General features: G+C 28.4%; 3 protein-coding genes across 3 annotated transcripts in view; all 3 read left to right on the forward strand.

The window, feature by feature from the left end:
• Positions 1-888: 888 nt before the first annotated feature.
• On the forward strand, positions 889-1,883 carry LOC123275519 (B9 domain-containing protein 2). The gene is made up of 3 exons (XM_044743682.1): positions 889-1,290; positions 1,367-1,627; positions 1,701-1,883. The coding sequence occupies exons 1-3, from the start codon at positions 1,203-1,205 to the stop codon at positions 1,874-1,876; spliced, it is 525 nt and encodes a 174-aa protein (XP_044599617.1). The 5' UTR covers positions 889-1,202; the 3' UTR covers positions 1,877-1,883.
• Positions 1,884-2,043: 160 nt separating this feature from the next.
• Positions 2,044-4,602, forward strand: LOC123275514 (tectonic-1). The gene is made up of 5 exons (XM_044743676.1): positions 2,044-2,468; positions 2,539-2,772; positions 2,858-3,023; positions 3,112-3,311; positions 3,445-4,602. Exons 1-5 carry the CDS (start codon positions 2,058-2,060, stop codon positions 4,534-4,536), a joined length of 2,103 nt encoding a protein of 700 aa, XP_044599611.1. The 5' UTR covers positions 2,044-2,057; the 3' UTR covers positions 4,537-4,602.
• An 826-nt stretch (positions 4,603-5,428) lies between these two features.
• Positions 5,429-13,643, forward strand: part of LOC123259072 — a 14,074-nt gene continuing 5,859 nt past the window's right edge. Inside the window, exons 1-9 of the mRNA XM_044719338.1 lie at positions 5,429-6,130; positions 7,652-7,895; positions 8,839-8,888; positions 8,977-9,034; positions 11,279-11,532; positions 11,677-11,748; positions 11,970-12,194; positions 12,682-12,957; positions 13,335-13,632. Coding sequence (XP_044575273.1) covers positions 7,733-7,895; positions 8,839-8,888; positions 8,977-9,034; positions 11,279-11,532; positions 11,677-11,748; positions 11,970-12,194; positions 12,682-12,957; positions 13,335-13,632 — 1,396 coding nt within the window. The 5' untranslated portion in view covers positions 5,429-6,130; positions 7,652-7,732. The remainder of the gene's footprint in view (positions 6,131-7,651; positions 7,896-8,838; positions 8,889-8,976; positions 9,035-11,278; positions 11,533-11,676; positions 11,749-11,969; positions 12,195-12,681; positions 12,958-13,334; positions 13,633-13,643) is intronic.

Consider the following 13,643-nt stretch of genomic DNA (forward strand, 5'->3'; position numbering starts at 1 on the left):
GACATATTTACTGACAACCTACCCGAAAACATTACACAAAAGACTGATCAATATCGTAGTTATTGAATTTACATCATGATTAAGCTATGATGTAGACAATAATTCTAAAACGGCTGCAACAGTAAAACAGTTTCATTAAACGAACTCTAAAAGGAGTAATATTGAGGCTACTACCCTTTCTAAGTAGTGAAAATTGAAGCTTATTAAAAGAGCTTTACGATGCATTTTACCGAATTTCAATATCTTGTCTAGTTCAGTAATTATACTAAGTTGAAGTAGTAAAAACATCAATTTTTACGATTTTCAAAATTTCAAAATCCTGTCATTTCCAAATTACTCGCCCGATTAAGCTCATCTTCGAACTTAACCTTGGTCTTGATCGATAGATAAAGCATGCTGAGTTTGAGAAGAATCGGTCATAAATTGAAAACGCTATCGTGCTGACAAGCCGCGTTATATCGTATAAATAAATATATATATATATAAATAAACTTTTTAACTATATATATTTTCTGACTCAGCTCGACAAACTAAGTCAGAAAATGGCTAAATTTTTTAAAAGTCGTGCCACGAGGACGGCTGCAATAGTTAGATTTTTATAAAATCTACTAAAAAATACGTGACTTTATAATTTAATATATCTAGTTTTCAAATCATCTTTCTTTTTTTTATTGATTTAATGTCTAAATTGAGACATATTAACAATTTTATATTGTAAAATCGTCACATAGCGGCATGTCGAGAGTATAAAGCACTTTCAGTAGCTCGCGCGTGGTGAGGCGTGCAAAATGATTTCAGTATCATTAAAATTATTTTGTCTACTAATTTTACACTCATAAATGTTCATGGAAATTTGTTAATAAATAAAATTACTGTAGTAAAAACAAAAATTGAAAAATCTATCCAGTTTATCTAAAAAAAATAGTTCCCTTCCGTACCTATTCACAGGAAAATAAGCGGCTTTTTATCCAGCTAGCGCCATCTGTAAGTTCTCAAAGATACTGACCAAATTATAAACACAACAAACCACTGGGCATTGAACTGTCATCCATCACCTGTCATTTCGGTTACTAGTCTCGTTGTTACCAAACAAACGGTCACAGGGCGTCTTAAAAAATTTTTTTATTCAATCAATCAATCTTTAGTCATCATCATTATTTAAATCGATAGTTATTATTAATATAATAAAATGTTACATTACTATGGCGGAGCTTCACATATTCGGACGAATAGAATCAGCGGAAAATTTTAAAAAGTCTATTTTATTTTGTAAATGGAGTTTTCATACCGGTAAGTAATTAATATTATTAATATTAAGACTTATGAAAATTATTGAAAAAAAATTTTTTTTCTTTTTTTTTACCAGGAAGTGGCTGGAAATTATTAAATGGAAATAGTGAAGGACAAACTCAAGAGTGCCGTGATTTTTATCGTAAAAAATTAGCCTGGGATCATCCGATCGACTTGCACTATACAACGCACACGCTGCAAGGTTCACCAAAATTGTTACTGCAAATTTTTTCACGTGATAATTACGGTAGAATATTATTCACTGCCTACGGTACATGTTCGGTGCCGATGATTCCTGGATTTCATCAAATTAAATGTCATACTTGGAAACCAATTGGTAACTTTTTTTATTTCATTTTTGTAAATTAATTTAAATATAATAATAATCATTGATAGTTAAACAATTTTAGGTAACTGGCAAGACAGATTGAGAGATAAGTTTTTGGGTATGACATTACAATTAAAAACACCGAGTCTCCTAGCGAACAGTACTGACCGATTTGAGTTATTAACTGAAACAGAGGGTGATGTTGACATAAACTTTCAAATAATAACCCGGAATTTTAATAAATTCGGTTGTCATTGATAAAAATAATATAAATCATCTTGAAAACAACTATGCGTAAATTTATTGCATTAATTATTCGCGACAAATTTATCATTTAATGATCGATATAAACTTACAGTACATTAAGAACTAATCGTGGTTATTCCCACCTCAATCACACATTATTTAGTAGCAATAGGTACTAATAAATTATTTTATAATGTCAACGTCAAGCTTGCAATCTGAGTGTATTTTAGTCTCAATTCTGTTAAATTTAATAGTTTATGTCCATTGCTTGACGACAGATAGTTACAGTACTTTGACAACTTGTATGAATGAAACGGAGTGTCAAAGTTCGTCGGAAAATTATGAATTAATAAGTGAATCCAGCACGAGTGAAAATATGAATTATGTCACTGAGATGATAAATACTGAAAAGGATTTGAATCCCACTGACGTTCATACTACTAAAAAAGTCAATATTTCTAACATATTTACGTCATTTTATCCAATTACAACGAGATCTTATTCTGTAAATAAATTATCTAATTATTCAATAACTGCGAATATCAATAGACAATCAGTACCAATTGTTAAACGAATTACTGATCCTTGCACGTGTGATTTTCAGGTGAAAATTTTTATTTGATATAAATTATGATCTTTGTCTTAATTATATTTCATCAATTTATATTTTTCAGATGTTAAGGTGTGATGTTAATTGTTGTTGTGATAATGATTGCACAGATTTTCATTTGAGTGTATTTTCTCACTGTTCTGACCATAAAAGAAATAAATATGACAGTCGTTACTGTTACACCAAAGAATTTATACGTAAAAATAATACTGACTTTATCTTAGAACGTATCGCTGATAATTTATTTTGTATATCATACGATAATTTACCACCGATTTACAGTAAGAGCAGCTCAATTGTAAGTTTTTCTATTTATAATTAATCAGAAAATGACACTTGAGTTATTTTAAATGATTAAGATATTAATCGATATAAAATTTTAGAAAGTTACAAATAGAGCAGAGTTTGATGAAATATTAAAAATTAAACTTCAATCTCAATTTACGTGGTCTCAAGAACCGTATGCCCCTTCACAAATAAACACGAGGAATCCATATCAAGATGGTGACATTTTATGGACAGTTAAATCAATATATTTCCATCCTTTAGGTATTATCTGTTCTTGTATCAGACAATTTGAAATGAAACCATTTTGGATTAAACTATTCATTTTTAATGACGTTTGTTCTAATTGCAGAATTACCTATCAGTGGATTTACAAGTCACTGTTTGTTTCGAAAGAGTTTGACGTATTTAAGAGAATTCAATTTCCACTGTCTCCAAACAAAATTAAATATAAATAATACTGATCTTTTTATTGAAACTTATAATAACTTTACAATTATATCTTCGCCAATATTTTTAAATTCATCTCTTTATACTTTATCATCAAATCAGGTAATCAATATACTTTTATTAAAATGATTATTTTCAATAGTCTTGCATTAAAATTTAATTTTAATCACTAAGTAGAAGATCTTATCTTTTTTTTTTTATATTAAAAAATTGTCAACACTTATTTTATTTTCAGAGTTGCCCAAAAAATGTTTGTATACCAATTGAAACAATTTATTGTCTGAAAGCGTGGTCTATGTGTAATACAACATTACAACCAAAATCTTCATGTGAAAATGGTACCTGCTATAATATTGTTAAGCAAATTCTTTATACGATAACACACAACGGTACGATGGGTGTACAAAAAATTCAGCTAAATATTCTTCTTGGTAATTTTTCAACGAGCTATCACCAACATTTTGAGGTGAAGTATGAGTGGACCGGATTTTCAAACGATGAAGTAATTTATGTAAGTGGGAATCCCGGTTATATTACCAATAAGCCGATAATAATTGGTACTCTAATGAAATCCACATCGAAAAATATTGTCACGGAATTTATTTTCATTAACAAAACGGATTACCAATTAACAGTGCCTTTGGGAGGAAGCAAAAACAATTATTGTTCTGAAGAAAATAGATATACTGTTAAATTTAATGAAGATTTAAAATCAAAGTGCCTTATTTCATTAGAAACAAATAATTTTACTGTCGATACTTGCAACGAAATAAATAAAAAAATAATAGCGGCATACTTTCAACAAACATTAATAAATATAACGTCTATTGAAGGTTATAAATTATTTATATCAAAAACAAGTAATATCACGAACAATAACGTTACAAACTGGAATCAAATATTATTGAACAAGCTACCCGCGCGAGCCACTGGCCAAAAGATTAATGACAAAATATCCTGTTGGAATTTAACGACGTCTATAAACATTGATATCCTGTATTCATTATTACCGAAACCCGATGACGATACTACGTACCATAAAATAGTTGGAGTAGCAATAACTCTCAATGAACGTAATGTCAGTTTATCAAAATGTCCTATAGTTAATTGCACGGACAAAATCGACCATGAAATAAACAGTTTTGTTAAATTTCACGACGTATCAATGCCAGATAATTATTTTTTCGCTGGAGGCCCTAATTTAGATATCAGTTTACCCTATGACTTTTTTTATCCTTTCATGAGTAGCTCTAATTCTTGTCAGTGTAACTTTATAGTTGTTATTATTAATATAATTAATGTAATTATCTATAAATTTATCATTTAAGCTACAAATTTTTGTACCTGCACTTAAATATTTGGATGCATTTAATTAAATATTTATTTCAAACAATCAATTCGTTTTATTTCAATTTGGTTTATAAAGTTTTAACTATAATTTATAAACTACTTTTATTGTATATTGGCGATATAAAAATTGTATTTTAAAATTTGATTGTCAATATTTCAATGATTTATTCCTTAGATGGAGGACGAGATAAGCTTGCAAATGAGTTAAACTATTAGGTGGATTGAGATAAATTTTACAACTGAGGAAGGCTACATCTTTTATTAGCCTATGAATGTGTAAAGAAATAATTTAGTATAAATAATTTAAATTTTTCGCATGTACTAACTAGCAGTGATACCATTATAAATTTCGATTGATTAAAAAAATGAATCGATTAAATTGAAATATACAATGTATATATTCGACGAATATTAGACGGACTCTAAATTATTTTTACTAATGATATTGATCCAAATCATAATTACTATAAATTTATTGATATAATAATAATAAAGTAAAAATAATTCAAATTAAAAAAAAAAAATTTTCTTTAGGAATCGAACCCGTTTTATTTAATTGAAAAGTACGCAAAAATTTCATGCGTTAAATTAATCGATTAATTAATCTTTTTGAAAATGGATAATAAATCGCATTTAATAAGTACGGGTTTTACTGAATAAATAAATTAAACGAAATTACAAATTAATAAAATTTTCTAATTATTAATTACAAACTTATTGATTATATTAGGTGATAAAATTAATTTTTATTACGAGAGCTAGCGTGAAAATACTTTAGAGGCGAGTTAGTGCGCCAGACACACTTGTGGCGGCGCGACATCTTGACACATTTCCCATCATGCATTGCAGGATTGTAATACTTTCTTATACATTATCTTAGCGTTACTCAGTTTTAAACAAGATGGCTGTAACTTGTTGGTGGACTTTTTTATATTTTTGTTCATTATTTTTACGTGGATTTTATAAAAAATAATAATATCAAAACAAAGGTTACTTAAATAATAAAACGTAGACAAAGAGATTCAACGAAATAACTTTTATAAATTTAAATGTTTAAAGTAAATAAATAAGTGCCTCGGTAAAATATATCTTGGTATAATTAAACCGAGTTATTAATTATCCAAGTGTCAATTAATACAACATTACACCATTTATTAAAACAATTAAGGAGACCAGTTTTATATTTTATTATACTTTTTATTACTATTATCATTATTATTATTGTTAATCTTAGTCTTTTCTTCTTTTTGGCCCATTTTAAATATTTATATATTTATTATTCTTTTGATAACATGAATTATTATGATAGCGCGTCATCGCAATGTGCCGTGAAAGTATAATCAACGAAACAATTATTATTTGTGTCAGTAGTAATGTTAATCTGTGTTCACATATTATGACAATAGTCTTCCTATTTTTAATAACGTCGATAAATCTAGTGTACAATAAACAATAACTTATTTTATAGTAACAAACTACTAGTGTTCATTATCATTTTATTTATTAACACTTGAATTTGCATCTACTTATTTTATTTACCTGGAGTACATTACCAGTCGTTTAAATGAGAGGTAAGAATTTATAAGTTATTTATGTTACTGAAAATAGCAGTCATCCAACAGTTTTATATTAAAAAAAAAATTTTATTATCCTCGAAAATGATTAAACAAAATTCATATTAAAATTTAAGAACATTTTCGCTTGCATTTTTTTTTTTTTATTATTTTACATTATTAAAAAAAACTATTTTAGATACTTGCCAGTTTTCAGTACCATAACTATTTTCATTAAAAATTTTATAAAATTTATTTTTTTTTAAGCACAAGACAATTATATACGTCGATAAATTGTGCAATTGTCTTGAGAAAATAAGTTTCAATTTATGTATGATAATAATAATAATAATAAATATCAATTATCATGATAACGGAACTATTTAAAGTAACGATCTGTCATCAAGGTAAGAAACATTCCTTTACAGACATCATCATTGTGTACTTGATTGTGTATTTATTATTTTCGATCGTAATATTTGTATTTTATAGTCGATTGATAGCAAATTATCAACGAAAAGTTGGAAAATGTGTCAACAAAATTTATTAAATAAATTACTAAGAAACTGGATGATTGAGTGAATAAATAAATGCCTGACTACTGTGTCAATTGACAAAACAATATTTTCACCATGACACTTATACTACGCCTTGGTACAATGAATATAAAAAACCAAGTTTTAGTATTAAAAATAGCAGACTGAGAATTTCTGTTAATAAAAAAACAAAAATACTGCAAAATCAATTTGCATGAAGACATGCCTATAAAAATTACAAAAATTCTTTTTAAACATTATTGAAAAATTTTTAAAAGCCTGCTACTTTTTGTATTATAAGGGAGTAATATAGGTAAAAAAGTATTGGGTATTGTTTATTGTCCATCTGATAATTATAATAATGATAATAATATTATTGAAATGGGTTTAGGATGTTTGCAGAAGATCAAGGTTATTAAAAACTTCCGGATGAGCCACCTGCCGATAGTAGAGCAAAGAGCACCAGTATAAGCATTATTAGCATCATGAGTATGTTCATTGACGCCTTTAGACGTGTATTCTTTATACACTCGACTCACTGTATTCACTATAAATTCACTTACCAACTTAAACTCACTCACTCACTTAATGTAAAATAAATAATAACTACAGTACCTACTATTAAAGGCGTGTCTACAGATTAGATAAATCATCCAAACATGCTTTTAATACTGTCGTTTTCGAAAAATTTTTGTATTAATTTTAAATGCGCATACAATGCTGGTGTACATTGCTGGTTTTACTGGTAGTTTACCTATTTTTATTATCATTATTATCATACATTTGATAATTCAATTGATGTAGCCCAAGCGGTTGTAGAGATTAAAAGATTAGACATAAACTAATTGATTGTATCATAATGTTTTAACTGATAACAATGATTTGAATGTTATCTTTTATCAGTTAAACGCTGTAGGTATTGTAATTGCGGTGTTCAGCGTTTTATTTGTATGTTACATGCTGGGGTGTGTGTGTACATGTAATTAATGCTGGTGATTTGTAGGAAGATTGGTCGGGGAAGATTGGATTGGGCTGGAGAGGAGAAGGTGAAACCTGGAGTCAAGGTGTGGCGGACAACGAAGGGATGAATGGAACGACTGCGGTACGTCGTGTTGTTGGGGCCGGTGGAGGCGGAGGTGGACAGGAACCACCACCCGTTGCTACACTCGTCGTATACAAGGACGACGCGGGCTACGGGATGAAGGTGTCTGGTGATAATCCTGTTTATGTACAATCCGTCAAAGAAGGTAATTTTCCTTTTATTTTTATTAAGAGCTTACATTTATTCAAGTGCTGTATTTAGGGGAGATGTGATTAAAAAAAATAGTTTTTTAATTTTATTTATTATAAAATGATAAAAATACTATTAATTTTTAATAATAATGTAATATTCGTTATCATTTTAATAAATATAATAAAATGATTTGTTACTATCAAAATTGAATGACAATAGCTTTAAAATAAAATTTATTTATTAAGTAATCATGGATTAGATTTAACAAAATACGCTGTCATTTTTTTTAACTTTTTTATTGTATTATTTAAACTTCATTCAATACCAAATTAAAAAAAAAAAAATTGATATATTTTAAGTATCAAATTTCTGCAATTAAAAAATAATTTAAAATTTAGTATATCGGATTTTTTAATTACGTCAATTGATAAAAGTGTATTTTTAAAAAACATTTTATGATTTACTGATAAGTTTTCGGACTGCCACGCAGCTTCTATTTTTTTTTTTTTTTTTTAATCAAATATTTGTTATCAACAGATGTATTTTTATTTTCTATTAAGATTTGTTATTGTTTTCTAAAACTAATGTTAACATTCAAAACATCTAGCCCACTTAATCTGTACAACCTAACTGCAGTAGGTATCAAGAAGTTTCTTGTATTGATTTTATTAAATGTAGTTTTAATTAAATTTATTTAAAATTTCATTGAATTCAATTTCAATCTTGACAATTTTAGTATTCTAATTATCTTATATCGTGACAATAAATTATTCAATAAAGTGATAAATAACTATTCAATATCATTAGATAATTAAAAAAAATATAAATGGTAAAATTAGTTCATTCAGACAGTTTTAAACCTTAACATAAATTTAATAATCATTTAGGTTTGATAGATTATAATTACTGAAGAAAATTATAAACCAATTATGATAATGTGATATTCAAATTTATAGGTGGTGCTGCCGAAAGAGCTGGACTAAAACAGGGAGATAAAATCATAAAAGTAAGATAATTTTATAAAAATTATACAAATGTGTATTTATGCTAAAAGTTTATAGTTATAATAACAATTTTAATGTCATTATTTTTAGGTAAATGGCGTCAATGTTATGCAGTCGACGCATACAGAAGTTGTGCAGCTAATAAAATGTAAGTTAATAAAAAAATCTCATATTAAGTTTACGAGGAAATCAAGTAACATCAATCAAAAAGATAATAAAAAGTTGATTTAATAAAAATGAAGATTCTTTGTCATGCTCAGTTAATACAAGCTATATTTATATGTATATTTAATTGTATATTTATTAAATCCAAGGTCGTTGCTTTCATTTTATTTACAATATTGTATCGATTGTGGCAAATTGTCTGTATACTTGTCCTAGACCATGTGTGCGAGTTGCGTATGCACCAATAACACAATGGCCCGCGGCATTAATGATGTAAGCACGTGTGTTTATAGCGGTGACTCGAATTTAATTCATTCTTTACGCGATTTTCTTGATTACTTTATACAATTATCGTTTTTTTCCTTTATTTTCATTATTTATTTTTTTTTTGTTATTTTTATTACATTTCATCACTACACTTTAAAATATATTTAAATCATGGTTGATGACAAAACAATAAAAAATGTATATCAATATGATTTATTAAATAAAAAATAAATATAATTATTTATAATGATATTCTGATATGTAATTCGTTGGAATTTAAAATAACAACATTAAAATAAAATTATGAATTAATGTTCAAGGCGTTAAGAAGTTACTAACTTAAATTTGCAATTTTATTATCAATTTCAATAGCAATAATAAATTTAGTTTATAAACATTTATTGTGTATACCCAGTCAGTGACGCCTGACACATATTTCCGTCCATGTATTACGTTATTGCCACGAATACTCGTCATTAAATTTTTTAAATTTACATTTCATACGATTAGTTTCTTTAAATCGACTCTCTGCATTGCCAGCTACAATTAATATTCAATAGCCAGGTAGGTTAATTAATCAGTAGCATTATTTTTCAACTTGAATGCTTGTTATCAGTATTAGTACGATGATAATTATTTTGCTCTCAAAAATATTTAACAATTTGTTGGAGATAATCAAGTTGTTTAGTTTAAAAAAATAAACAAATTATCGCGAACAATGTCTATTAATCATATAATTTGATGTGTCATATTTAAATATTCATATTTCAATTATAATGGTGTTTTATTTCATCATTGCTGATACTAGTTAAATTATTTAATTAATAATTAAATAGTCTCAATGTCAAGTTAATTTTTAGATTTTAACAAAATTTTTAGTAATTGTTGAACATGAATATTTTAAAACAAGATCCATTTTATATCTAATAAATTAAAATCCACGCACAGTTTTTAGTCGTGTATCTCGTCATTTATATTAATATAACACCTGAAAGTCAAGATGCCTGGTTTGTTGAGATTTCCTCATTTTATTTTGACGCATCACAGACTCTGACGCAGTTTCGTCCATTCCGTTGACTTTAAGAGACGTGTTTTATATTATTATTTATTCATTTATTTATATTTTTACTGCAGTCTATCGGTGTTTAAGAATTTTTAACCAGCAAATAAATATTTTTTTTTATACGAATGAATATATATATATTCAATTACTTTAAATAATTAAAATTATCGGTTTAATAATATGAAAGAACCAACATCTTATACCGTATCTCATAAATGGCACTTAGAAGGTCCCCTTGAAATTTATGCCGGTAAATTAAAATTTTTAATCATAACTAAATAATAAAATCAATAAAATTATAATATACATCTCGAGTCATTACTCATTTTTTATCCTTGAATAACATTTAATGACCTACCTTAATCTTAATTATTACATTTTACATTTTATCTGATAATTTAATTACATAAAATGGGTTACAGAAAATTATTCAGATGCTTCTTAATTCATTTTATCTATTGTTTAATAAAACTAATTATATTTCGTTAGAATTGCCTTTGAAAAAGTAAAAAATGATCAAGTTTACTGTCATAAAAAAATAAATTTTAAATAATCCTCTATAAAATATATTCCCAAATGTCAGCTATTGTACATATTAATAAAAGTCTCCTTGAAGTTTATTTTCGTAGATTACGTTCAAATAATTATAACAATAATAACCAAGACCAATAAAAATTATCAAAAGCTTATTACATTCCAAGAACCCATTAAAGTAACTTCAAACTACTTTAAAAAGATAATAATTATTTAAAAAGTGTATTACAATATAAAATAAAAAGTATCTAATCGTAAACTATGAAAACATATGTTAAACAATTCTAAACGTCAGAGTGCGAACCGCGTGCAAAATATCTTATGACTCATAAAAAACTAAAAGCCTTGAACTTGTATTTGCAGCATCGACGCAGGTGGTTTTGACAGTGCAGCAAAAACCACTGGGTACAACATTGGCCGCGTTGCAGCAGCAAGTGGGAACAACTGTGGGCAATCAGCAACAGCAGCATCAACAACAGCAAAGGCCGACGAGTTTGTCGGCAGCATCAACAATGGTATCACCTTCACAATCCGCTACTTCTTTGCATCGGGCATCAACAGCACCAGCCGGTGGTGCTCCTTGCACTGCACGTATAACTGGACCCCAACCTGTCGACGTAAGTCACAGTAATTTGGGCTGTAGTAGTAATCATACTCATAATAATATTATTAACAATAAAGTACGACATGCTCTTATTTACACCCTCGCTTCTGCTGCTAATCATGTTATTGATTATTCTGCTTTATCTGTTATTCCTAAGCTTACTTTTCCGTTTTTACTGGTTAGAGCACCGTCATTTACTGATTTCATCTCCACTGCATTTAATAAAAAAGTAAGATCACTATTACTTTACTTATTTTATTTAGTTACTTTTTTTATTAACTTATTCATTTATTCATCAATATTTTTTTTTTATTTTTCTTTTTTTCATTTTATCATTTAAACATGGGTTTCTGGTTTATTTTTATTCCTACGCACACTGATAGATAAATATTAAATTATGGCATTAAAATAATATAAATAGACATTTAAAAAGAAAAAAACATATTTTAGCACGAGAAAAAACGTCAGTTGGAGACACAACGTGTTCATACATTTCAGCTGATGTTAGAAAAAGAGCAGAGTTATGTTGATAAATTACGAAGTGAACTTGCTAAAATGGGTATTGGATCCGGGAACGTATCGAGCGTCGCAACATTACAGACTGAGTTGGCTGGAGCTGAAAGACGAGTTCGCACTCTCCAGGATCAACTGGCAGCAATAACAACCAATGATCAGGTACTATAATAACATTACAATAAATTTAATAATAACTAAAAACAAGGACAACTTAATGGTATCGATAAGTATTTTATTGAATGTTTAGTTTAAATAACCGCTATTTTTAGTTAAGTGTTTAAAATTTATAGTATAGATGTTAACTAGCGATTAGTAAGAATGTTTATCGTAATAATTAGTTGATCGTTATCATAATTTTAACATGTTAAATAAAATAAGGTAAAAGACCCAATACCAGCATATTTTTTAGATATATTAGATAAGCTTTAAATAAAATGTTCCGTTGGATTGAATTGCATTTATAATTAAATTAAATAGAAAAAAATATCTATGAAATTGTTCTGGTATTGGATATTTAACCTTGGTTTTAATTAAAAATTTTATCTAAGTTTAAAAAAAGCTTACCCATTCGTTGGAGACCGGAGATAATAGTGCTTGCGCTAACACATATATGTTTACTAGCTAACCTGCTGTTATTGTCTTACAGCTTTGCTCATTGGTAACAAACGCCTCGTCTCCCTCTGGTCATTATTCCAGTTCTGGTAGCAGCAGCGGTGGTGGTAGTGGTGTTGTTGTTATTGGTGACACACCACCACCCCTGCCCTCACGTAAATCCTTGTCCATGCAGAGTTTGTCCCCACCTCCGTTGCCTCCACGACCACCTCCACCCACCTCAAACACGCACAACGTACAGTTGGAGCTGGAGAGACAACTGCTGACTCATTTAACGCCCCCAACCACCAGTCATGGTATACCTAACTCTGTAAGTAGTGTCATCGACTCATCACACGTGTTAATGCTGTCAATTTTTTTTTTATCATTCTGTTGTCATAGTTATGTTTAGTTGTATTGAGTGAGAATGCTCCAATTATCTTCCTCATTAATTCATTAATTATATTTGTTTATTCATTAATCAATACGCACATTTGCATAACTTAAAGGAGTTTAAAGGACGTATTATTCAATTCCTGGATTAAATTTGGCACTAACAACATGTCTAAAAGTTTGTTATAAAATTTTATTACCAAAAAATGTATAATCAACTAACTAATGGTTAATTGTTGTAAATAATTAATTTCTGTCTTTTTTTTTTTTTTTATAATATTGGTGTGAATAATTTTTAAAATTATTAATTGATAGTTTTCGCAAGACGCGCATTTGGGGTCACCGAATTCACTTAACAAACATCAACGTACTAAATCCTCACCGGAGCAATTGAGTACGACTATGATCTCACCGTCTGAGGCCAGTAGACTGTTGATAGCATCGGAATCGATGAACGATCTATCACCATCCAGACACCATCTCGGGCATGGACGTCTAAGCGGGATTGATTTAGATGATCCTATCCATATCACACCCCCGGGTACACCACCTCCGCCTTATCCACAACCGAGTCCTGGGGTTGATGTTTTATCGGCAACTCTCAATGAGGTCAGTTTCTTTTTT

The sequence above is a fragment of the Cotesia glomerata genome, linkage group LG2 (assembly GCF_020080835.1).
Source record: "Cotesia glomerata isolate CgM1 linkage group LG2, MPM_Cglom_v2.3, whole genome shotgun sequence".
NCBI classification, from domain to species: Eukaryota; Metazoa; Arthropoda; class Insecta; order Hymenoptera; family Braconidae; genus Cotesia; species Cotesia glomerata.

Coding starts and splice junctions, on each gene's coding strand:
- LOC123275514 (XM_044743676.1), top strand. CDS start 2,058: ATGTCAACGTCAAGCTTGCAATCTGAGTGTATTTTAGTCTCAATTCTG. Junction 2,773..2,857: donor ACAGTAAGAGCAGCTCAATT/GTAAGTTTTTCT, acceptor ATAAAATTTTAG/AAAGTTACAAATAGAGCAGA. Junction 3,312..3,444: donor ATACTTTATCATCAAATCAG/GTAATCAATATA, acceptor TTTTATTTTCAG/AGTTGCCCAAAAAATGTTTG.
- LOC123275519 (XM_044743682.1), top strand. CDS start 1,203: ATGGCGGAGCTTCACATATTCGGACGAATAGAATCAGCGGAAAATTTT. Junction 1,291..1,366: donor TAAATGGAGTTTTCATACCG/GTAAGTAATTAA, acceptor TTTTTTTACCAG/GAAGTGGCTGGAAATTATTA. Junction 1,628..1,700: donor TCATACTTGGAAACCAATTG/GTAACTTTTTTT, acceptor AAACAATTTTAG/GTAACTGGCAAGACAGATTG.